At 33.6% G+C, this 23843-nt stretch overlaps 2 protein-coding genes across 2 annotated transcripts in view; one reads left to right on the forward strand and one right to left on the reverse strand.

Annotated features, from left to right (window-relative positions):
• Window positions 1-353: 353 nt before the first annotated feature.
• On the forward strand, window positions 354-2408 carry LOC11422129 (soyasapogenol B glucuronide galactosyltransferase). Its single transcript, XM_003613676.4, has 2 exons — window positions 354-1001; window positions 1408-2408. Exons 1-2 carry the CDS (start codon window positions 372-374, stop codon window positions 2284-2286), a joined length of 1509 nt encoding a protein of 502 aa, XP_003613724.1. The 5' UTR covers window positions 354-371; the 3' UTR covers window positions 2287-2408.
• The window catches only part of LOC11417557 (cullin-3B), a 65419-nt gene continuing 43976 nt past the window's right edge, over window positions 2401-23843 (reverse strand). Inside the window, 1 exon segment of the mRNA XM_039834654.1 lies at window positions 2401-3379. Within this exon segment, the coding sequence (XP_039690588.1) occupies window positions 2401-3379 (979 nt within the window).

Below are 23843 nucleotides of genomic sequence, written 5' to 3' on the forward strand. Positions count from 1 at the left end.
ACTCTTGCGTGTGTGCTTGAGCATTGTTTTGTGAAGTCTCATACTTTGAAAGTATTGAGCAGTTGTAATCTTGTGATTATAGTGAAATCTCCTTGGAAGTGCAAGGGGGACTGGACTACTTCCGTGTTGTGGAAGGAACCAGTATAACTGCCTGTGTCTTTGTCTTTCTTTTCTCTGCTCTGTTCTTTTCCGCTGCAATCTGACTCTGATCATTTCATCAGAAGCAATCAAACTGCTTCTGAAGTTTTATCAGAAGAAGAATCCTTTTTTTTTAAGAGAAAAAGAAAACACAATTCAACCCCCCCCTTCTTGTGTTTTTCACCTTCATCATATACATCAGAAGCAGTATCTCCAACCTCCAAAGAGATAAAATGGCGATACAGTCTCACGAAGCCGAAGCCAAAAACCTAAAGGTTATTTTCATTCCCTTCTCAGCTACAAGTCACATCATCCCATTGGTTGAAATGGCAAGGCTATTTGCCATGCATGGCGTAGACTCCACCATAGTCACCACTGCAGGCAATGCTGGGATTTTTCAAAAGTCTATCGACCATGATTTCAATCGCGGTCGACCCATAAAAACACATGTTCTGGAGTTTCCAGCCAAGCAAGTCAACCTTTCAGTTGTAACAGAAACCTTCAACACTGATACTCCTCTTACAGAAGCTGCGAAATTCCAAGAGGGGTTCGTAATGCTACAGTCGCTAATAGAGAATTACTTGTTGGGGGAGTTAGAAGTTGATTGCATAGTTAGTGACTTGTGTCATCCTTGGACTGTGGAAGTTGCAAGCAAGTTAGGTATTCCAAGAATTGTTTTCTCTCCTGCGAGCATTTTCTCTCGCTGTGCCGAGCTCTTGTTTGAAAAACATAGAGCTCACAACGAAGTGGAATCTGATTATGATAAGTTCACAATCGTAGGGTTTCCACATAAGTTTGAGATGTCTAGATCACAGTTACCAGATTGGATGAAAAAGCCATCCATGTATGGAATGATAATCAAGGTGATCACTTACCTTGAAATTTTAATATACTTTCATACAAAGAATAACTTTTATTTGAATAAATGCAAGTTGGTAGTTGTTATTTGAAAAAACCAACCATGTCTAGTGAAGGTGATCACTTAATTTGAAATTTTATTTAATAGTGTTTTTAGGAAATATATTCAAAGAATATTTTTATTTGATATATAAATGCAAGTTGTTATTTGTTGTGTTAAAATCTTATCTGTGATCTACTATGTCTTACAATAGATTATATTAAATATTACTGTTTTGATTTCAATTAAAAATAATTTTTAATGAACCTTATGAAAGAATCATGAATGGTTTTGCAACAAAAAATGCAAGGAGAATGATTATATAATGCGACATTGTGCTAATTGATCACTCAATTTTTTTTGTTATGAAGGCGCTCAATGATTCAGCAAGAAGAAGCTATGGTGCAATATTTAATAGTTTTTCCGATTTCGAGGGTGCTTATGAGGAGCATTACAAGAATGCATTTGGAACAAAGTGCTGGGGCATAGGACCAGTTTCATTATGGGCAAATCAAGATGTTTCTGATAAGGAAGAAAGAGGAGAGGCAAAAGTAGAAGAAGGAAATAGTGACTTGCTTAAATGGCTGCACTCCAAGAAAGAGAATTCTGTTATCTATGTAAGTTTTGGCAGCTTAAACAAGTTCCCACCATCTCAACTCATTGAAATAGCTCATGCACTTGAAGCTTCAAGCCATAATTTCATTTGGGTTGTTCGTAAGAATATTAATGAAAAAGAAGGTGATGAAGGTTTTATGGAGGAGTTTGAGAAAAGAATGAAAGAAAACAACAAGGGTTATTTGATATGGGGTTGGGCCCCACAAATGTTGATACTTGAAAATAAAGCTATTGGAGGAATTGTGACTCATTGTGGTTGGAGCACAATAATGGAAAGCATTAAAGTTGGGTTACCTATGGTGAGTTGGCCTTTGTTTGCTGATCAATTTTTTAATGAGAAGATTATTATTGATGTGTTGAGAATTGGGGTTTCTGTTGGGGCTAAAGAATGGAGAAATTGGAATGAGTTTGGGAGTGAGGTTGTGAAAAGGGAAGAAATTGAAAAGGCTATTGCTTTAGTGATGGAAAATGGAAAAGAATCTGAGGAGATGAGATCAAGATCCAAAGCTTTGAGTGAGGATGCAAAGAAAGCTATACTTGTTGGTGGGTCTTCTCATGCCAATTTGATGCAACTAATTCATGAGCTTAAGTCGCTCAAACATCAAAGACTAAATGGTGTTTTATTAGGCCAATAGAAATTTCCACTATAGGAATGAATGGATCAGTTAAAATGCAGTTATTTGTATCACTGTAATAAATAATCTTAATGACAAAAAAAAAAGCATACTGAATAAACAAGCTTACCAACTCTAAGCAAGATACCGATACAGTTTTCTGTTACTGTTATCTCTCTCCAAAAAGTCCCTCTCAATGAGAGACTCAATCTGTTTTTTTACCTCTGTTGGATTTGCAAGGAATCGCGACCGCAACTGCTTTGTGACCTCAGCTATAAGATTGTTCTGATCTAGTTTCTATCTAGATTTCATAATCCTCACTACTGCTGCCTCAGTCTGCGGCTTCCGCTCCTCCTTAACTCTTTGTCGAGTTTTTAGTTTCTCCGGTTCAGATTCCTTTTGAGTAACTACAGTTCCTATTTTTATCTTATACAGTTTGCTACTGAACTTGTCATTAACATAGAATGCGTCATCCTCGCTAACATCTTTACTCGTAGGCTCCTTCCTCAGGACATTTCTTCCCTTAACCAAAGCCAAAGATTGCAGGCACCTCTTCAAATCTGAAGCTGGAATTTCAGTTGCTTGCTCAATTTCCTTGTAGCTTAGTCTATCAGCATTATTAAACAGCATGAGTACACACATTTGATAGGTGGAGACATTTAACACATGTCTCTGACCTTTCCCAAAAGTAGCATTTAAGACTGCTGTGCCCATATTAGTTTGCCAATATAGTCTCCTTCCAGTATGATTGCTGCGGTAATACGACCGAAATTTCTCACTAAGTGCCGACATATCTGTTGTTAGAACCTGCACAGTAAGTGAAGGACCACTACCTAACTTAGGGTGGTCGGCATAAAAGTCCTTCATTGTGTCTAGAGAAGTTTTCATATCTGTAAACATGCCCTCTAATTTTGAGGTAAAATGGTATCCACATTCTGTCTTGAGCTTAATGATGAGACTCCTCTCAGCGTCATCAGAAACTGTTTTTCCAGACAAAATCCGCATTGCCAGATGCAGTTTGTAATACTTCTCAAACAAGTCTTTTTCTTGCAAGTATTGGAATAGCATCATCACCTTGTCAAGAGTAATCACCAAATCATCCTCGCAAACCCCCCTTAGACCCTTTCAAAGCGTTTGTCGTTGCTAAATGCCATGTTTATAATCTTCTCGTATTTATCTTTCTCATCTAAGAGCTTCTGCACATATTCAACAGGATCCTTCAACCTTTCTGGAATGTGTGAAGTCATCACGTCACATATTTTTTAGAGAACATCAGGAACACGACGGAACAAGTTATACATTCTACCCAAGTCTTCATATTTATCACCACAAATCATGTTTACTAACCCAGAATTTTCCATATGGATTAATCTAAGCATGTCATTTTCAATAATCTCCTTCACCACCATATTAGCAATAGTCTCTTTGGTCCTAGGATCCAAATAATGGTTCACTCTATCCAATTCCTCATTCAGCCGCCTCTCAGCTTTCTTGAGATAATCCCCACAATCACAACATCCAATAAATTTCTGAGTTTCTGCCCTGTAGAACTCAGCTGGCCCTGTAGAACTCAGCTGAAACTTGTAAACAAGGGGGAGGACAATAATGAAAGTAGTTACATTTGAACTCAAATAAGCTAATGACTAAGTCTGATTGGAGGCCTTAATTATGAAAGTAAGCAACTATAGACATATCAAGCATCATTATCAATTTTCATAAGTGATTTCAAATACTTATGAAAATTTGTTTTATTAGGCACCAATTTGATCATTTAAAAAAAACCCTAAAAAAATCCAATGATAACTACCGCAACTACTACATGTCTTAAAAGACCATGAACACAAATTTTTCCAAAAGGCAACAACACAACGGAAATGATGAGAAAGAACCTGTGAAGCTCTTCAAAATTGAGATCATTAGTGTTGTGATTGTATATGTTTCTGAAATATCATTTTATTTATTTTTTAATTTTGGTGTCAATCCAATATATTTTGCCGATATGTGGGTATTCTATATTTATATTTAAAAGTGAAACACTAAATCACCATTTATCGAGACTAAAAGGTAGACATGGCAACAGGGTGGGGCTGGGTTTAAGCATCCTCATCCTCGTCCCCGCCCCCACTTCCATGCACCCGTCCCCGCCCCCGCCCCCGCCCCTGTCCCCAGCCCATATTAGGGCATAAATGTATGGGTATAGAGTAAAACTTTCCAACTTTTTGGTTGTTTTGTGGTTGCGGATTTGGTGAAAAAGCCCAGTTTTTCAACCCAAACCCACTTGAAAATCAACCTATAAATACAATTCCTATCTCCCTCCTTCAACCAACAAGCTCTTGATCTTTGAAACACCTGAGCATCATTGACCTTTAATAAAACCCTTAAATCAGAACATGATTTAATCCTACAATTTGCTTCCTCCAAAATATGAACCTCCTCCTCAACCTTTAGATCTAGGATCTTAATCTGATCCACCAACTGTTAATTCCTAAACCACAAATAACCAAAAACCTCGACATTCCACCTTTTCATCTCGAATTTGAGTCTCTTGAATTTTTTTCTCAAGATAACAACCATCCATCCTACTGACCCTCTAAAACCCCAACTCCGAGCAACAATCTCAGAAAACCCAGGATGATCCAACCAAACATTACATTATTGAAGCTAAAGGTTTTAGGCCCCAAATCTGACAAGAATATCTCAACACCAAAGGGTAATAATTAGAAACATCTATATCCAATGCCCACAAACATGCCAAACCCGCATTGTATTTATACTATAAAAATGTCGTATTTTGAATTATCTTTCATAATGAGGATTTAATTGCTTCTAAATTCTTCTTGAAGTTCAAAGCTACATGTATTGGTGAATGGATTGACCTTCCTAGACATAATCCTTGCCTCATGGAATCTTTGAACACAAAAGGCATGATTCAGATTCATAAAACGGGTGATATTCAATAACGTGAAATTCAAAGAGACGGGATAAATTTTATCAATGGACGATATGAGGTATAATAGATAATGTGATTAGTGTATTTGACCATTAGATAGTTTCCTACGGCAAGAGTTTGATCAAGAACAACAGTGGTTTCAAAGGTGTGAAAATTAGAGAATGAAAGTTAGAGTTTGATGAAGATATTCTTTTGGAAATTATAATGAAAATAAATGGGATTGAATCTGTCCCAACACTTCAAAAAACCCCACAATATTAAGCTTCGCGGCGCGAAATGAAATCACTTTACATGGGAATCATAAACATCCGCACATGCGTACTCAAAAAACACATTTCTTGCACGTGTGCGAGGATGTGAAAACTTCGCATATGTGAGATCATAATTCGTGCGACTAGACCATAAAATGGATTTGTTTCTTCTCCCCTTTGTGGTGTTTGATATCCCTTTCTTGTTTCCTCCCTCATGTGCATCGTCTTCTTCTCCTTTGATCCATCCATTTGCCGCCACTGCCCATAACATTTCCTCCATCGGAAGTGGTTTGATTTTCCTCTAATTGTGATTCATTGCTCAATTATCACCCACCATCCCTACCATTGGCAATAACACTTCACCCGCCGTCTCTTCTCAATCACAGAAATCATTAAAATTATGTAGTATTGTTAACAATTGATATTGTTTTTATAAATTTACTAGAGAAATTAGTTAATGTTTATAATTCTTCTTTTTAATTTGTAGACGAAGTGGCAAAAGGCAGCTAAAAATTCACACACTAGAGATCATGAATTCAACTTCATGTAACTCTTCTTAAAAAAAAAAAAAACTTCAGGTAACTCTAGCAAATGTCATGCCTAATAATCTTTGGCATTGTGAGCTTCATTATATATGTCTTACAGACATTGTTTCTAATTTTTGTCATTTTCCCTCCGTCCTAAAATAACTTATAATTCACACAAACGTTGTCAATAAGCTACCAACTAAGCTATGTAATACAATGTCCCTACCAACTTACATATGCTCACGAGGACGATCCTTTGTAAATTATTAAAATTTGAAATAATGCATATTTTATTTGCTATACAACAAAAAAATCAGAATTTGATTTGGAAAGGAAGCATTCAATTTATTTTTGTATTCCTGATGTTTTGGATGTTTTTTCGTAATAACTGAAAATAGTGGTAGGGACCTAATAATGAATATAAAACAATCTCGTAACACAGTGTTGTTGTTTTGCATGAAATTTGAGCGACGAAAGGATTTAAAAAATTTTCCCACTTTCCATAGAATCCATCGATTTTGATTACGATTTTTTATTTTGGTACCCTATATTGATTTAACAAAAGTAGTTGAGTAAAATCTTTTGATTTTGATTGCGATTTTACGATTTTGCTATTCTCTTTTGACCTTAAACAAAGTCTCGATTTTGACAACTTTGTTATAAGATTATATTTTATTTAATTTGTTAGGATATCACTTGGCTTAGGCCATAGTTCCATTTTGTGACTTAGGCGATTTCGATCTCCAGTGATTATATAAGAGTGTAAAATGTGGCACCGTTGAGCTTCAGCTTTGAAAACAAATTAAAGTTAATCAAGTTTTATTTATTTCTGGTTACCGATGTGTATTTATGCTCTAAAATTGTGATATTTTCAATTATATTTCAAAATGAGGTTTGGGGTGTGACACCCTCTCATATAGAAAGGAGTTGGCAGCGGTAGCATGGTAATGATGATATTATGGTTGTAAGGGCTTAGTTCCTTCACTTTTCTTGTTTTTTCCTTTTTTTTTTTTTTTTTTCTTATTCAATATTCTCCTAAAAAAAATTATATTTAATAGAAACCAAGGAGAAAATGGTAAAATCAACAAAAATACGCTAGTAACTAATATAAGAAAAATAAATTACTTCAAATTTTGGTCACTGAAATAAGAAAAGATAACCATTTTAAAGCTATATAATGTTATTAGGCGGCGTTTACGGTAGGAGAGGGCAATAGATCCCTTACTATAGGAGATCATATAAAAGGTTTTTTTTTTTTTTTTTAACAACTAAATTGACATGTGTTTGTTGGTGGTTGGCACAATAGATACTAGTGTTGCATTTTTTATTTTTTTTTAGAAATGATGCATCCTCCGGTCACTATTATAAGAAAAATCTACATTTTAGATTCATTCATTAAATGATGTATGCGGTTTATAATACAGACTACATACATCATTTAATGAATGTATCTAAAACGTTGATTTTTGCTTATAATAGTGATCAGATGGTGTATTTCTACAACCACTTTATGATAACTTTTTGACAACATTCTCTCTCATACTCACGTTATACTCTTATTCTCACTCTTTCTTTTTCTCTCTCCATTATTTTTACTAATGAAAGGAGAGAGAAAAGAAGTTGTTTGTCTCAAATGGATGTTCAAATATCACTATTTTTTTTTAGGGAGTTACCTGCATGTTAGTTGTATTTAAGTAATGAGAAATAATATTTAAACAACTATTTTTTGATAATTATTGTGACAATTTTCTCTCTCATGTTTACATTAATTTTTTATTTTCTCTCTCTATTGTTTTTGTGTCAATACCTCATTTTCTTTATAAAATTTTGGTTGTCTCAAAAGTTGTCATATAAATGGATGTTCAAATAACACAACTCTTAAATAATTTTAGAGTCAATTTTGTGATTTCCTTCTTAAATAAAATAATATTTTTCCACCTAGAGTATATAGACAATATTTTCCAACTTGTTCAACAATAAGACATTAATATAATGACTTTATATAATGAGTGGTAGTTGAAAATATATTAACGTTTTTACTGTAGATTGAATGTGAGTTTTTTTTTTTTAAATGATTGAATATTATTAGGTTTTTTAACAATAACTTATATTAGCAATGACAGGGTAATCTCCTTAGCACAAAGTGTATAAAGGAAACCACATATAATTATAAGCTGTCAATCCAGGAATACACAAAAAGGTTAATTGATACCCAAGCACCTAAACGGGTTCAACCACGAGCCATAAACAAAATTGACCTTATTAACTTTAAGCCACAATAACAACAAAAACTTTACTTTTTCTAATAACTGTGGAATGATATTTTCTAAATTTGTAAACAATACTTTTTCTAATAACAATAAGTATACCATTGTGTTCGTTCCACACAATCCAAATATTATTAGTTGAATGGTCAATAGAGAGGAAGGTTGAATAAGTTTTTAGTCCCAATAAATATACCGAATATTGTTTTTAGTCCTTAGAAGAAAAAAAAATTGACATGTTGGGTCATATAATTTTTCCAACAATGTCAAAAATACCCTTTATTAAATGTGATTCCAAAATCAATTGAATTTTTTAAATCACTCTATATGTTTAAAAAATAGAATTCTAGTGAATCACATTACCTGAAATCTCAGCCATTCAAAAGCTTCATCCTATATTCAATGATTGATATCTATTTTAAAAATAAAAAATCAAAATCAAAATAAGTTCCTTAAATCCGCGTGAGCATAGTTCAATTGGTACGGACAATGTATAATATATGTAAGGTTTTAGGTTTGCCACCAAAAAAAAGTTCTTTAAAGTGTTTTTTTTTTTTTGTTACTTTGGTAGTTCTTTAAAGTGTTTGATATGGTTCATATTGTTATGAATTTGTTATAATAAATTTAGTGGAAGTCCGTCTTTGATCTTTCACCTTCCTATAAACTTAATAAGTGAATATATGGTTAGTGGTCCTTAAATATTTTGATCATTTATTTGCTCATTTGTGTCCAATAAATATGACTTATATTTTAGTGTAATGACACACTTGTGAAGTAATACAATATACTGAGTTCTCTCTTTATTCCTTTCTCTCTATTCTTCTATACTTTACAATATCAAATTATACTTTAGATTAGTTTCATATCACGTTATCAGCACCAAACTCTAACAATATGAGGTAATATTGATTCTTACTTGTTCTTCTTGATATTATTTGTTGTGTTGTATACATGTTTGTGATATAATTTATTGATTCTAAACTTTAAATACATGAAAATGAATTCAAATCTTTAATTGAAAATATACAACCTTTAACTTTCATCATCATGTCGTTGTTCTGTTCTTCCGATCCAAAAATTCATTCTTTTCTGCTCAAAATTTATATGTATTTTTTTTTTTTTTTAGCAACCCACAAAGGATAGATTAAAAGAGAAAAGGAAACAAAGAAGAGGGAGGGGACCAAACCAAAAAACTCCCTCAGGAAGAAAACCTAAATTCAGGTAAACCAATTTTGTTCCTAACATAGGATTCCCTAACAAACAAAGGTATATGATCCAAAAAATCAAAGTGATCCAGAGACAGCCCAAAGTTTGCGAGGGAATCAGCTACTTGGTTTCCTTCCCTGAAAATGTGAGTAACTATACAATTCATATTAGTTAATTTAAGTTGAACATTGTTCCATCTGTTTCTGACTTGCCAAGGCACTAGAGTGGAATTCTTAAAAGCTTGAACCACCAACATAGAATCTGTCTCTAACCAAAGAAAGTTCCAATGTTTCTGATACGCCACTTCTATAGCTCTCATGGCCCCACATAATTCAGCCTGATAAGAAGTGAGAATACCTAAACTTTCAGCAAAACAACCCATACAGGTACCTTCAAAATCTCTGAAAACACCACCACAAGAGGCTAAACCAGGATTTCCCAATGATGCTCCATCTGTATTGCACTTAACCCAATGAAACAAAGGAGGCTTCCAGATTACTTCTGTGATTGTAGGAGCGTTTGGATGACGAATTGTGACATTGAAAGTTTTTAAAATTATGAAGTCTCTGATAGAATTGTTAGATGCCTTGCTAGTGAAGTTACCAGAGAGAGATGTGTTAGCAATAATGATTGAAATGGCTGACTTCCAGTGAATTAACTTGTTGTTGAATCTGGCTTCATTCCTCACAAACCAAATTGTGTTAAGTAAATTGATCAGAGCAGCTATGATAACAATTTTACATTGTGTGGACCAAGCTCTTTCACAAAAGTTCCAAATGTCATCCATGTCTCTAAATTGCATATTCATACTTAAAGATGCAGATAACCAGGACCACAATTTTAAAGCAAAAGGGCAGAAAAAGAAGAGATGCATAAAAGAGTCAGAATTCTTACAACAGAGGTTACACATGGAAACCAGCTGGCAGCCTCTATCCATCAATCTATCATCAGTAGGAATCTTCCCTTGCATCAGCCTCCAGACCATAAGAGACTTTGAGGGAGGAATATCCTTATTCCAAATTAACTTTGGCCACTTCAGATCTTCATTATTATTTCTCTTGAAAACATAAGCTTGCTTGAGGTCCAAGAAACCATTAGCTGAATGCTTCCAAATTAATTGATCATCTTTATCTTCCAGTGGGATAGTAGCTTGTTGCACAAGTTGACTGAGAAGAGGAAACATTTGACAAAGAGTTTCAGGAATACTCCATTCACCATTAACAATGTAATCACTAACAGTTGAAGATAAATGAACTGATATTGCATCAGGAATGCTTAAGGCTTGAGAAAGGGGTGCTCCACACCAGCTATCATTCCAGAAACTGATATTTTGACCATTACCAAGGAGCCAAATAGAGTTATTGTTGATATCACTGAATTCCTCTTTGATGCTATTCCATAATGAGGAGTAAATGTGGTATTGAATTGGTTTTCTGCACCTCAAAACTCTAGATCTCAACAAGATTGCCCAATCATCTGTTGAATGCAACATCTTCCAGAGAAGATTAAGGTTTGTTGATGTGTTGAGAGTTTTAATGGACCTCAGACTTAAACCACCCTGAGAGAAAGGCAAGCAGACTTTCTTCCAGGCAACTGTAACAAGCTTTCTCTTATCCACATCTCCACTCCAAATGAAATTCCTTGACCATTTTTCAACATCCTTGATCAGAGACATGGGCCAAGAGTATATTGAAATACTATACATCAACATACTTTGAATTACTGATCTAACGAGTTGAATTCTACCAGCCATAGAGAGAAGGGAGGCCTTCCAAGCAGATAGTTTTGCTTTGATTTTGTCAGCTACTGGTTGAAGATGAGAAACTTTTGGTTTCCCTCTGAAAATAGGCACCCCCAAATAATTGAAAGGTAAAGATCCTATATTGAAGTTTAACATTGTGGAGAGTTGTTGAATCCTAGAAACTGCAATGGAGCCAGGATACATTGTTGATTTTGCACAATTCACCACTTGACCAGATTCCAATGCATATTTGATAAATAAATCTCTAAGATTTGAGATACCTGCATTTTTGGCTTTACAAAATATCATCAAATCATCAGCATAAAAAGTGTGGGAAGGAACATTAACATGTCTAGTTCCTTTAATGAGTTCAAGCTTTCCATCAACAACTAATTTAGAAATCGCTCTACTCAAAACATCTTCAGCCAGGCAGAATAAAAGAGGGGATAAAGGGTCTCCCTGTCTCACCCCTCTAGTACAGTTGAAATAACCTTGTGCTTTTCCATTGACAGAAATTGAAAGATATGCAGACTTTAAAATAACTTCAATCCAGTTGCAGAAGGTTTCATTAAAACCAAAAGCTCTCAGAACATGAATTAAGAAGGGCCATTCTAAAGTGTCAAAAGCTTTGGATATGTCTATCTTTAGCATAATGTTACCCCCATAAGATTTGTTATGTAATAAATTAGCAGCTTCTGAGGCAATGCATAGGCAGTCTCTAATGTCTCTATTTTGAATAAAACCTTTTTGCTCTTTAGAGATGATCTTTGGCATAAGCTGAGCTAATCTATCTGCTAAAATCTTAGAAATGATTTTGAATTTAAAATTTGCCATAGCTATTGGTCTATAATGATCTACTGAAGTGGCATTTGGATTTTTTGGAAGCAGAGCAATGATATTAGAATTGAAACCTGGAAGAATCCATCCTTTTGTGAAGAACTCCAATACTGCATTTTCAACCTCCTTGTTGACAATCTGCCAATAATTTTGAAAGAAGAAAGCACCGAACCCATCAGGACCAGGAGCGCTATCCTTGTTTAGACCAAAAACTGCTGCCTTGATCTCCAATGATGAAGGGAGAGTGGTGAGAACTGCATTTATGTCATCTGTGATTAGTTTAGGGATTACTTCGTCTACAAGTAACTGGTCCTGCAAAACAAAGTTAGTACAAAATAAAGACTTATAATAATTAACAATATGATTTGCAATTTGTTGAGTATCTGTAAGTGTATTCTCTCCATCTTGCAGAGTGGTGATCAGTTTACTGGTTGATTTGATTTTGGCTATTTTGTGGAAATATTTTGTGTTTCTGTCACCCTCTAAGTGCCAATTGATTTTAGCTTTCTCTTTCCAAAAGGTTTCTTGTTGTTTCAAGCAAAGTTCGAGGTTGGTTTGGGCTAATTTCTCAGCATCTAGAAGGGTGTCAAAGGGACCTTGCAAGTTGATATCATTCTGAATTTGATTCAAATTATCTTCTGCAGTTTGCACAGCAGCGTGCACATCTCCAAAGACTTCCTTATTCCACACTTTCAAAATGGTTTTGAGGTTCTTCAGCTTGGAATTAAGAATGTACATAGGGGAGCCTATAATGTTTGAATTCCAACTACAGGTGATAATGTCTTTACAATCGGGGTGAAGGGCCCACATTTGTTGGAATTTGAATTGGGAAGCAAAACTGACTGGGGTCACTTGGAACTCAAGTAAAAGGGGATGGTGATCTGATTTGTGTTTTGTTAAAGTTGAACAAGAAAGGGAACAACACAAATCTAACCATTATTGATTGCAGATAGATCTGTCCAATCTTTTTTCAGTGCTTCTATTTCCTCTCCTCCCATTTGACCAAGTAAACTCTGAACCTCTAGTGGGAATGTGATAGAGATTATTAGCTTCTGACCATCCAAGAAACTCCTCCATTGGAAGTCTGGCAGGAGGATAAGAACCTCTATATTCATGGGATCCAATAACAACATTAAAGTCCCCAATAAAACACCAGGGAATAGAATGTTGTGATTGAAGGGAATTCAAAGAGGACCATAATTGTCTTCTTTTGATGTAACTGGTTGATGCATAGATAGCTGTAAAGGCCACTACTTTGGAATCTATAGTTAAAGAGAAGGTAACCTGTTGATCATCAGTAGCAAGAAGGATAGGGTCAAGGTTGGATTTACAAAAGCACCAGAGATTAGGGAGATGATTAGGTCTAGAATTCATGGCAAAAAGTTTTAGGTTAAGGTTAGAATGCCATCTATTAGGGAAAGTATTGAAGCACATCCAGGGTTCAGAAATAATTACAATGTCAGGCTTATGCAAAATAATTAGTCTTTTTAAGGCTAATCTTGAGGGGTGATTAGCTATACCCCTAACATTCCAGAACAAACACTTCATTTGAAAGGTTTTTGATAAAAAACCTTATTGGCTCTGGCTTGATGCTGAACAGTCTTCAGATTCTGCTTCTTTTTGGCTGTTTTTTTCTGACTTCTTGTTGTAACTAGCTGAAAGTCTTCAGCAAAAATATGTTGTTGCTCCTCTTCAACTGCAGCTTGTCGCTGCTCTAGTTCCTCTGAGAGTCTGTCTTCAGCGGCTGTATCATCCACTATATTGGCCCATGACTGTTTGAGAAATTCCATGTCATTTTGAACTCTTTCAGGAGTTGGAAGTTTAGTTTCAACATCTTCTTGATCATTGACATCATTGTTGAGAATTTGAAATTGTGTAGCATCAACAAACTCAGAGCCTTGAGAGCTTGAGTCTTGCACTGATTCATTAACTACTCTTTCCTCCAATTCATCATTGATCTCTTTTTCTAAATTCTGATCTTGACTTCTCATTACGGCTCTTGGACTGATTGGATCTTCGTTAACTTGTAGAATTTGAAATTGATTCTTTTGCAGCAGTATACCCATGTTTTTTACTCCACTAGTTCCCTCTTCGGCAGCAGGATCCTTTTGTTTGTCCTTGTTTTTGTTGATTACCTCTACCTCTTTCAAAGCTGCTTCTTCAACAATTATGGGATTCTCAACATTCTTGCCCTGATTTTTTCTCCCATCTCTAGCTATAACATGAACCTTTTTTTGTTCATTGTTAATTAGCTTTGAAGCTGTCCTGGCCTGTACAGTTTTAATAGCAAATCTGCAAATTTCCACATCATGTCCTATTTTCTTGCAGTGAACACAATAATCAGGTAAATTTTCGTATTCTAATTCCACAAAGAAAGCATAACCCTTTCTTTCTACCAAAACATTGTATCTTAGATCCTTTGTAATATCCATATCAACCAAAACTCTAGCATATTGGCCAAATGTTCTGTCTATCATTGGCTTGGTTGAGGCTGAGTCTGTGCAAATAGGTGTTCCAACACTATTTGCAATAGCAAAGAAAATCCTTGGTCTCCAATATTCCTGTGGAAGGCCGTGTAACCTAACCCATACTTGTGCAGTGGAATTGTTTTGTAAATTAGGTTTAAAATCTTGAGACCAAGCAAAAAGCTTTAAGACACCTGGATTAAGATTCCAAAAAGGAACTGATCTAACTCTCTTTACATCCTCCAAGCTGGAAAAAACAAATTCATAGTATCCTCTTCCTATTGAGGAAACCCCCCACTTACCTAAATTCTTCCAAACAGACAACAGACAATTTCTCAAAGCAAAAACAGTAAGAGGGGTTGCCCCTTTGGGCCATATGACCCTGGCATGAAGGTTGAGTTTGCAAGATGCCATACCTGCTTCATATTCTTCTTCTGGGATTGAAATGGATAGATTGTCTCCTTTGATGACAGGCTGAGGTAGTTGTGATGAGGGAATATCACAAAGATGATTGTTTGACAGAGCCTGGGCAAAAGTTTTGGGTTGGACAAATGTTTGGGTCGGCTTGTTTGATGGGGTAGTTTTGTTTTGGTTCACATGTAGGCTACGGTTGAGAGTCACTGACTCATGGTTGTTAATTTGAGTTTCAGGTCTAGGGATTTGAACAAATGGGTCAGATTTATCAAGGGTTTTGGATGAATCAATCGGTGGATCTATGTTTGCAAGACATTTCCAAGAATGAATATAAGTTTGCATTGTGAAACTAAGAAGAAAAACTGGGGTTGGTTTGAGGTTAAGAGGTTACCTGCGATGAAGGAAAGGCTAGATGAAGATGATGGTGAATAGTAAACTGATCGCCACTCTCTTCTCTCTCATTATGTTAATTTCCTACCTAGTACCTCTTTTTTGTCACTTTATATGTATTTGTCACTTCATATGCTAAGGAATTATTTACTTACCTCAACTGTCATGCTCAAAGCAATAGGAAAAATTGATAAAGGTCTAGAAGAATTTTTCTTAATTCTTTTTGCTCACTAATCCAAATGATTTATACTTGCCTCTCATATATAGATATATTCACTGGTTTCACTGTTTGATTTTTTTTGAGAGTCATTCCCGAAATGTGGCTGGCATATACTCCACTTTTAATCATTATTATTGTGTGTTTTCATAGAACTACTACTAATAATTTGGATTGTTCATTGGTTAAATCAATTGTGATTAAAATATTAATGAATTGTTCAAGTACTAAAAATGTTCCTAGATTATTTAATCATCTTAATTTTCTTGGGGAAAGTCATTCTAAAATAAAATAAAATAAAATAATCATGTGACTCCAATTAAAAACAACCAATTTAAGTAGCTTTAAAGAATAAATAAAAAATGAATTAATATCCAAAGTCCCTCAAAGATTGTGTAAAGAATGAACTGCTCTTGATGATTTGAAGATCTTGTGTAATACAGATCTTGAAGAACTAATTATTTTTTGAAGCATCCTTGAAGGATCGTTCAAACAACAAATGTTTTTTTTATCACAATTTATGATGATTTAAGATATAGTTATTGAAGAACTAAAATTTAATATCTTTAAAGGATTGCAAAAATTATAATTTTCCTTGCTCATTGTTGATATATAGAGGTTTGTGGTTGAGTTCTTAACCACAATTCAAATATATAAGATCTATTAGATCTTAGTATATGTTCTACCAAAACAAATAAAATAAAAATTAATTATGCCTCTTGAACGTGCTCCTAAAGTAGTTAAATTGAGTAAAAATTAGAATAATATCAAAGAATATTTTGAAAGATCAATCATATATATTTATGATTGAACATAAGAGTAGTCATTAATTGTAATGAAACCTCGCATGATAAATTAAACTTTATTTTTAGATTGAATGGTCCATACTATATGTTTTGTATAATCGATGTTGTGTTTATGGTAAATGATATAGTAGATATTTTCATTCATCTAAACTTTGAACATGTGAAGATAATAAAATTCTATTATTATGATTTACGATTATAATCTTTACTATTTATGAGTTTTCACATGAAATAAAAATTAGAGGTAATGCCATCTCTTTACATATTTGATGCTTCAAAGAATAATATTGTTTTGAATTGGAAACCTTGTTAGTTGACAGAAAAACTATAAATAAATTTTGTATTATTGATACCTTCTAAAAAGTATGTCTATGATATTTTGAGGTCTCGAACAATTATTGCTCCTAGAACTTTGCGCCACTAAGGAGCACATTACATTTATGTATATGTTATTGGATTTTGTTTATGAATGAAAGATGTCTTTTTTGTTTCAATTGATGGTCATCTAATAGCTATGTTCTTTAATAGAAGGCGCAAAATTATTTATAAAATCTTTTTGCAATAACCAGCAAAGTCATAACCACTAAAGGTACACATCCTCTTTGTGATGAAGTAGGAATTATCTCTCATGAGTTCTGTGATGGTCGGATAAGGCAAGTATACCAAATCGCTTACGATGTAATAAAGTGATATTTATCATATCCACATAAATTGTTGGTTCGTCCAAACAATTCGTGTTACTTATTTTAGAACAAAATAATATAAAAGATTTGAAGGTTAAGAGATTTGTAATTTTTATCTGTTTGCAATACAACATATTACCTGTTTTGGTTGCAGAAATGTTAGCCGCGGTTATCATTCTTTGAATCCCCCCCATCATTTGTTGGAATTAAATAACAGTCAAGTTGCGTTTAGTTATTCTAAGTAGACTATCTAAGTGATGAGTCCGTCGGTACGTGGTAACCTAATCAGTTTGTCAAGTTGCACCTGGTGGTCGCACGACGATCCTTATATGTGGGGTCTTACTCTCTTGGTTGAATTTGGTCTATTCCTCCGCCTATTGAGTTGCACTTGTTGGTCACACGGTGATCCTTACGTGTGGGGTCTTAATACCTCAGGGATAATTGAAACATAAACTTAAGTTGACGTTCCTAAATTTCCGAAGGTATAATGACCGGTGTTCCTAAAGGTTTTACCATCTATGAATCTTAGGAGTACATAGCACACACTCTCTCTCTCTCTCGGTAGTTCTACAAATGGGCAGCGCGATCAGCATCTACCTTACCAAGGTGTGAGGAGAATAGAGTTACCGGGCAGATTTAAGTCGTGAAGTCACTTGTTTCCTTAATTATTAACTAGTTATATCCTGATTTCAGCAGATTTTACTCAATATTAGTTATGTCACGTCCTAAGTAATTACTGCTAGGGTTCACTCGCTTTCAGTTTATTTCACCAGTTACTAATTAGATTGTAATTGATAGATTAAAAAAAAAAATCATTAACAATATACTAAATATCTTTTAAAAATCTAATCCATCCATTATTATATTGTCAATGGATAAGATACCCATCCGATCCATGTATTAAAATATAAATTCTTTTTTTTTCTTAAATTATTTTTTTCTTATTTTTAACACTTTTTTGTTACAAATAGATTGTTTTTTTGTGTGATGAAAGCCCCTATTTTCTATTTTACCATGACCAATATTGATTGAATTCTGCTCATTACCTAAATGGATTCGCTCATTCCCAAAATAAATGATTGAAATACCCCTACACATGTTAACTCACGCTAATGTAAATGGAAACGTGAGTTAACTCACGAAGTCAAGCCGAAAAAAACACATTGAAACCCAACGTGAGTTAACTCACCCTGGTTTTGTTTATCCAACTTAACGATTGTTTCCATGTTGATTTCTTTGATTCTACGAAAATGTGAATCTATTTCTTTGAAAATGATGTATTGTTACCTCCACAAACTAACCGCCACTAACATATATACTAACTATATCATTTTAAAATAATTTGTTATTCTTCTACGTGTTGTTTTTTTTTTCTTTCCTGTCAAAACTAGTTAAGCACGGGTTGAATAACGTATTTTTTTAAAATATAGTTTCGAATGAGAAATCTTATAAATTACAGAAAATTATTGTCCTTTATAAATGTGAAAATCAAAGCTGCGTAAACCAAAATTTTGCAACATAGAGCCTAAAACACTACATAAAAAATAACATGACAACTATTATAATATCTTATTCCTTAAAGTTAACCCGAATGCAAAATTTTGCCCAAGATTTAACATAACTTCTTTGCTTAATTTTACTGTATTAACCCTATTTAATTTAATCAAAATGTTAATGTTAATTGTTCGGGAAATCAAAATAAACAAATCGCTTCTAATTTTTCTCCTTAATTTTACTAAACAAGTTATATTAACCCTAGATTTAATTTATGCAAAATGTCATCTCTTATTTATAAACGTTAACCCGTGACGCAATATTAACCCTAGATTTAACCTATTTTTTTCGTGTGACTTTACTATATTAACCCTAGATTTAATTTATGCAAAATGTCATCTCTTATCTCTTATTTTTAAATGTTAACCCGTGACGCAATATTAACCCTAGATTTAACCTAATTTTTTCGTGTGACTTTACTATATTAACCCTAGACTTAATTTATGCAAAATGTCATCTCTTATTTCTAAATGTTAACCCGTGATGCAAAATTAACCCTAGATTTAACCTATTTTTTCGTGTGACTTTACTATATTAACCCTAGATTTAATTTATGCAAAATGTCATCTCTAATTTTAACCTAATTTTTCCCTCCACACTTTTGCATTTAATGTTTATCTAAAGTAAAATAAAAGTATGTTCCCAATTATATGCTGTTTTTTTGGAAAGGAATAACCGTTAACCCGTCTCGCTATACTTAACTTAATCTCTTACTTATAAATGTTAACCCGTCTTGCTATACTTAACCTATTTTAATTTATTTCTTAAAGTTAACCCGGACGCAAAATTTTGCCATTGAATTAACCTAACTTCTTTGCTTAATTTTACTTATTAACCCTATTTAATTAACCCTGTTTAATTTGATCAAAATGTTAACGTTAATTGTTAGGGAAATCAAAATAAACAAATCGCTCCTAATTTTTCTCTTTAATTTTACTAAACAAATTATATTAACCCTAGATTTAATTTGTGCAAAATGACATCTCTTATTTCTAAATGTTAATCGGTGATGCAATATTAACCCTAGATTTAACCTATTTGTTCTAAAAGTACTTTTTTTAGTAAGTACTTAATGGATATTGTGTTTGACCTAACTTCTCCTTAAAAATGTAGAGAAGTTTGAAAAATATCAGGTCAAACGATACCTTAATCTTCCACAACGGCAATTGTCATACCCCAAATTTGGATCGTTTAAAATCTTTTTTGTCCATATTTTAAAATAGTCCACTTTCTCTTGTATTCGTTTTTTTTTACCATTTAGAACTCGTGTTTTTCGTCTTTAATCATTTAAAAACTTTTATCTTGCATTTAAGTCCCCGCTTGCATTTTTACAACAATTAGAATCACTTCATCTGCATTTTTATAACGCATTTTATAGTCTTTTTAGTCATAACAGTCAAGTCATTTTAAAAGGTCTAATCGTATTTTAGAAGTCGCGTCTTTTTAATCATTTCAAACGAAATTTCGACAGAGAGGTTACTTTGAAGTACCTCATTTGGTTTCCGAAAGGGACAATTTTACTTTTTGTTAATTCATTCACTTTATCTTTATTATTTTTAATTCCACTTATCTAATTTCTTTATTGTTTTATATTCTTTAGTTTTTTCCTTTTCTTTTTCTTTTCGTTTTTTGATTAAGTCACGTTTTTTCAAAATCAAGTTTTCTATTTCATATTATTTTTTATTAAGTCTCTACAAAGTCCAATTTAGTCCTCTTGAAAGTCATTTGGTCCATGTCCACGTGTCAGAAGCTTAGTAGTCAATTTGATCCAGAACCCTACATGTGTCAGATATAAATAGCAGCATTTACTGCTGCACTGTTGAGAGAGAAAAAAAACGTCACCAATCAATCACTGTACAGAATCAGTCAGAAATTATGCGGCAAATATTACACAAACACAAAAATCCTTTCTCTTTCCACTTTTCCGAATCAAAAGCCAAAAATAAAATAAAAAACTCATGAACACATCATGAACATTTCATGAATGTTCACCCATAAAATTCCAGCAAACACCAAAATCCAATTCTCTCTCGTTTCTTTTCAGATCAAACCAAAGAACAACACTGGAATATCTCCAGATCTGTGAAAATGCCATAAAACCTTCGTACACAAACATTTCAGATCGTGAATCCAGTAAACACTGATTCACGAATCCAACAACAACATCAACATCAAGCTTCGGCTCGTATATCATCAACAATGGAAGGACTAAGCTAGATCGGACCGTTCAAGCAGCAATCTGAACCAGATCGCGAAGAGGCAAGTAACAAACCGATCTGAACCGCGAGTGAAGAGGAACCGATTCGGCCTCCAGAAATATTGAGGTAGTGATCCTTTCTCTTCCTCCTTCTTTTAACAAAAATTTTCGAAACTTGTAACTTAGATCTAAAAGTTTAGGTTGTTTGTTTGTGAAAACTAAGTAGATTTTTGGAAAGAGGAAGAAAAAGGATATCTAGATCTGAAGTTTTTTTTTTTTTTAAACAGAGGTGTTTGGATTTCCCGGCGCGGTGGCGCCGCCGTGCCGGCTTTCAAGCAACTCGTCGGAGAAGAAGGCTGCACTTGCAGACCTTCTCTCACTAAGTTTGTTTAGAGAGAGGGAGAAAGGAAGAAATGAAGGAAACCGGTTCAAAAATTTTTTATAAGCATATGCGAACCGGTCTGGTTCATCTGAACCGAACCGGTCCATCTGGTTCCTCCTTCCCTTCTTTCTGAACCCTTAGATCTTTCCTCCTCTTTTAATCTAACGGTCCTGTATGTGTGATCCATGGTGATATTTGTACATCTTCAGATCTAGACTATTTGATCTCGTATCTGACGGTCAGTGATAATTCTGTTAGATCACACGCGTGTTCTTTGTTTACAGCCTTCTGTGTTCTGTTTTGTTTAACCGTTGGATCTTAGATCCAGTGGCTGTGATGAATCCAGTGACTGAATCTGAACCACTGGATTAATCCAACGGTCCAGAATTAATCATGCTGAGCCAAACTTTGTTTTTATTTGTCTTTTCATTTTTTTTTTGGGTTAATTAAGTTTTTAATACCTATAAATATTTACAATTTTGTTTTTAGTCCCTACAAAATAAAATCACACTATTTAGTCCTTATAAAATTTTCCATCATCATTTTTAGTCCCTATAAAATTTTCCATCAGTACTTTTGGTCCATGTAAAAAATTTCCATCAACAATTTTGGTCCCTAAAATGCTTAAGGAAAATGTCGCAGGGACTAAAAATTGCGATTTTATTTTGTAGGGACTAAAAACAAAACTGTGTATATTTATAGGGACTAAAAACTTAATTAACCCTTTTTTTTTTAATACTTTTACTCTATTTTCTTCATATTTTAACACTTCAAAATTCTAAAAAATGTTTTTCCATCATTTTAACCTCCAAGTCTTAAAATCCATTTTACTTGTTTTTTCTTGGCTCATTCCTTCCCTTGTTTCTTAATTCTTGCTTATTGTGTCTTTATATATGATATTTTTATTGAGTAAATAGTCAATTACCCCCCTGAAATTGTAACTTTCGTCAAAAATCCCCCTGAATTTGGTAAAATGTCAAAAACCCCCCTGAAATTGTCAAGCGTCTGTCAATTACCCCCCTCCGTTAATTTCCTTCATCCAACATGCTGATGTGGCCGTTAACTGCCACGTGGCACTGACACATGGTCAAAAAAGTCATGCCACGTCATAGGGGGTAATTGACTATATTTATTTTTTTTGAATGAAATCTGATTTTTTTTTTCTTTTCATAATTAACATTTGTGCCACCCACTGAACATGCAAATACCCCCCCTGAAATTAAACATTTATGTGCAAATACCACCCTCAAATTTAAAATTTATGTAGCAAATATCCTCTCAAATTTATAACTTATATGCAAACATCCTCTCCAAATGTAAAACTTATATGCAAATTACACCTTGAATCATAAAACTTTAATGGTTAAGTAAAACTTATTCTTAATCTATAATTTAATATATCTCTAATAACAATAAAAAAAGAAAAAAATTACATCTTTAAAATAACATGGAAACAGAGATGCATATGCATCAAAATGTTGTGTTTTGAGAGCAAATAATTGCAGATCCTACAGAAAAAAAAATTAACAAGGATTTGACCAAGACATATATATAATATATGAAGGTAAATTTGGTAGTTATGGCAAAGTGTAATTACAGCGGGAAGTTAAATTTTCTCCAACAACAAAAGTGTAATGGCAATAATTTGTCATCATTTCAAGCAACACCCTTAGGCCTTAACAGATAGAGAACTAGTGGTGTGTTGCGTGGGAACCCCTGAAGGAGCATAGCTAGAAATATTCCCAAGCTCTTGGCCAAAAAACAATTCTACGTGAGCCTACACACAACCATCCATTCATGCACCAATAACCTCTCCCCCTTTGTTTTATTTTAAAGATGTGATTTTTTTTTCTTTTTTATTGTTATTAGAGATATAGTAAATTATAGATTAAGAATAAGTTTTACTTAACCATTAAAGTTTTATGATTCAAGGTGTAATTTGCATATAAGTTTTACATTTGGAAAGGATGTTTGCATATAAGTTATAAATTTGAGGGGATATTTGCTACATAAATTTTAAATTTGAGGGTGGTATTTGCACATAAATGTTTAATTTCAGGGGGTATTTGCATGTTCAGTGGGTGGCACAAATGTTAATTATGAAAAGAAAAAAAAAATCAGATTTAAAAAAAAATATATATATCAGATTTTTTTCAAAAAAAAAAATCAGATTTTTTTCAAAAAAAAAATAAATATAGTCAATTACCCCCCTATGACGTGGCATGACTTTTTTGACCATGTGTCAGTGCCACGTGGCAGTTAATGGCCACATCAGCATGTTGGATGGAGGAAATTAACGGAGGGATTTTCAGGGGGGTTTTTGACATTTTGCAAAATTCAGGGGGGTTTTTGACGAAAGTTACAATTTCAGGGGGGTAATTGACTATTTACTCTATTTTTATTTGTTACTAGCTAGTTTTACATGTCATCTCTTAATTTCTTGTCTATTATTTGTTTCCACATGTTCATTTTAATTTTTGCTCATTTCATCTCAATATTTTCTTATGCTCACTAACGATTTAATCTTTGTTTTGAATCATAGCATGCACATTTAATTTTCTCATCATTTTATTTTGTCATTGACTTAGTGTGTATAAATAGGAAATTGATGTAAGTTTTATTTCTTGCATTTTATTTTGGCATAAAGGCCTTAGGGTTGTATTTAGGAATTGATGTAATAATGTAGGTAACACA

This window comes from Medicago truncatula, chromosome 5, assembly GCF_003473485.1.
Source record: "Medicago truncatula cultivar Jemalong A17 chromosome 5, MtrunA17r5.0-ANR, whole genome shotgun sequence".
NCBI lineage: Eukaryota > Viridiplantae > Streptophyta > Magnoliopsida > Fabales > Fabaceae > Medicago > Medicago truncatula.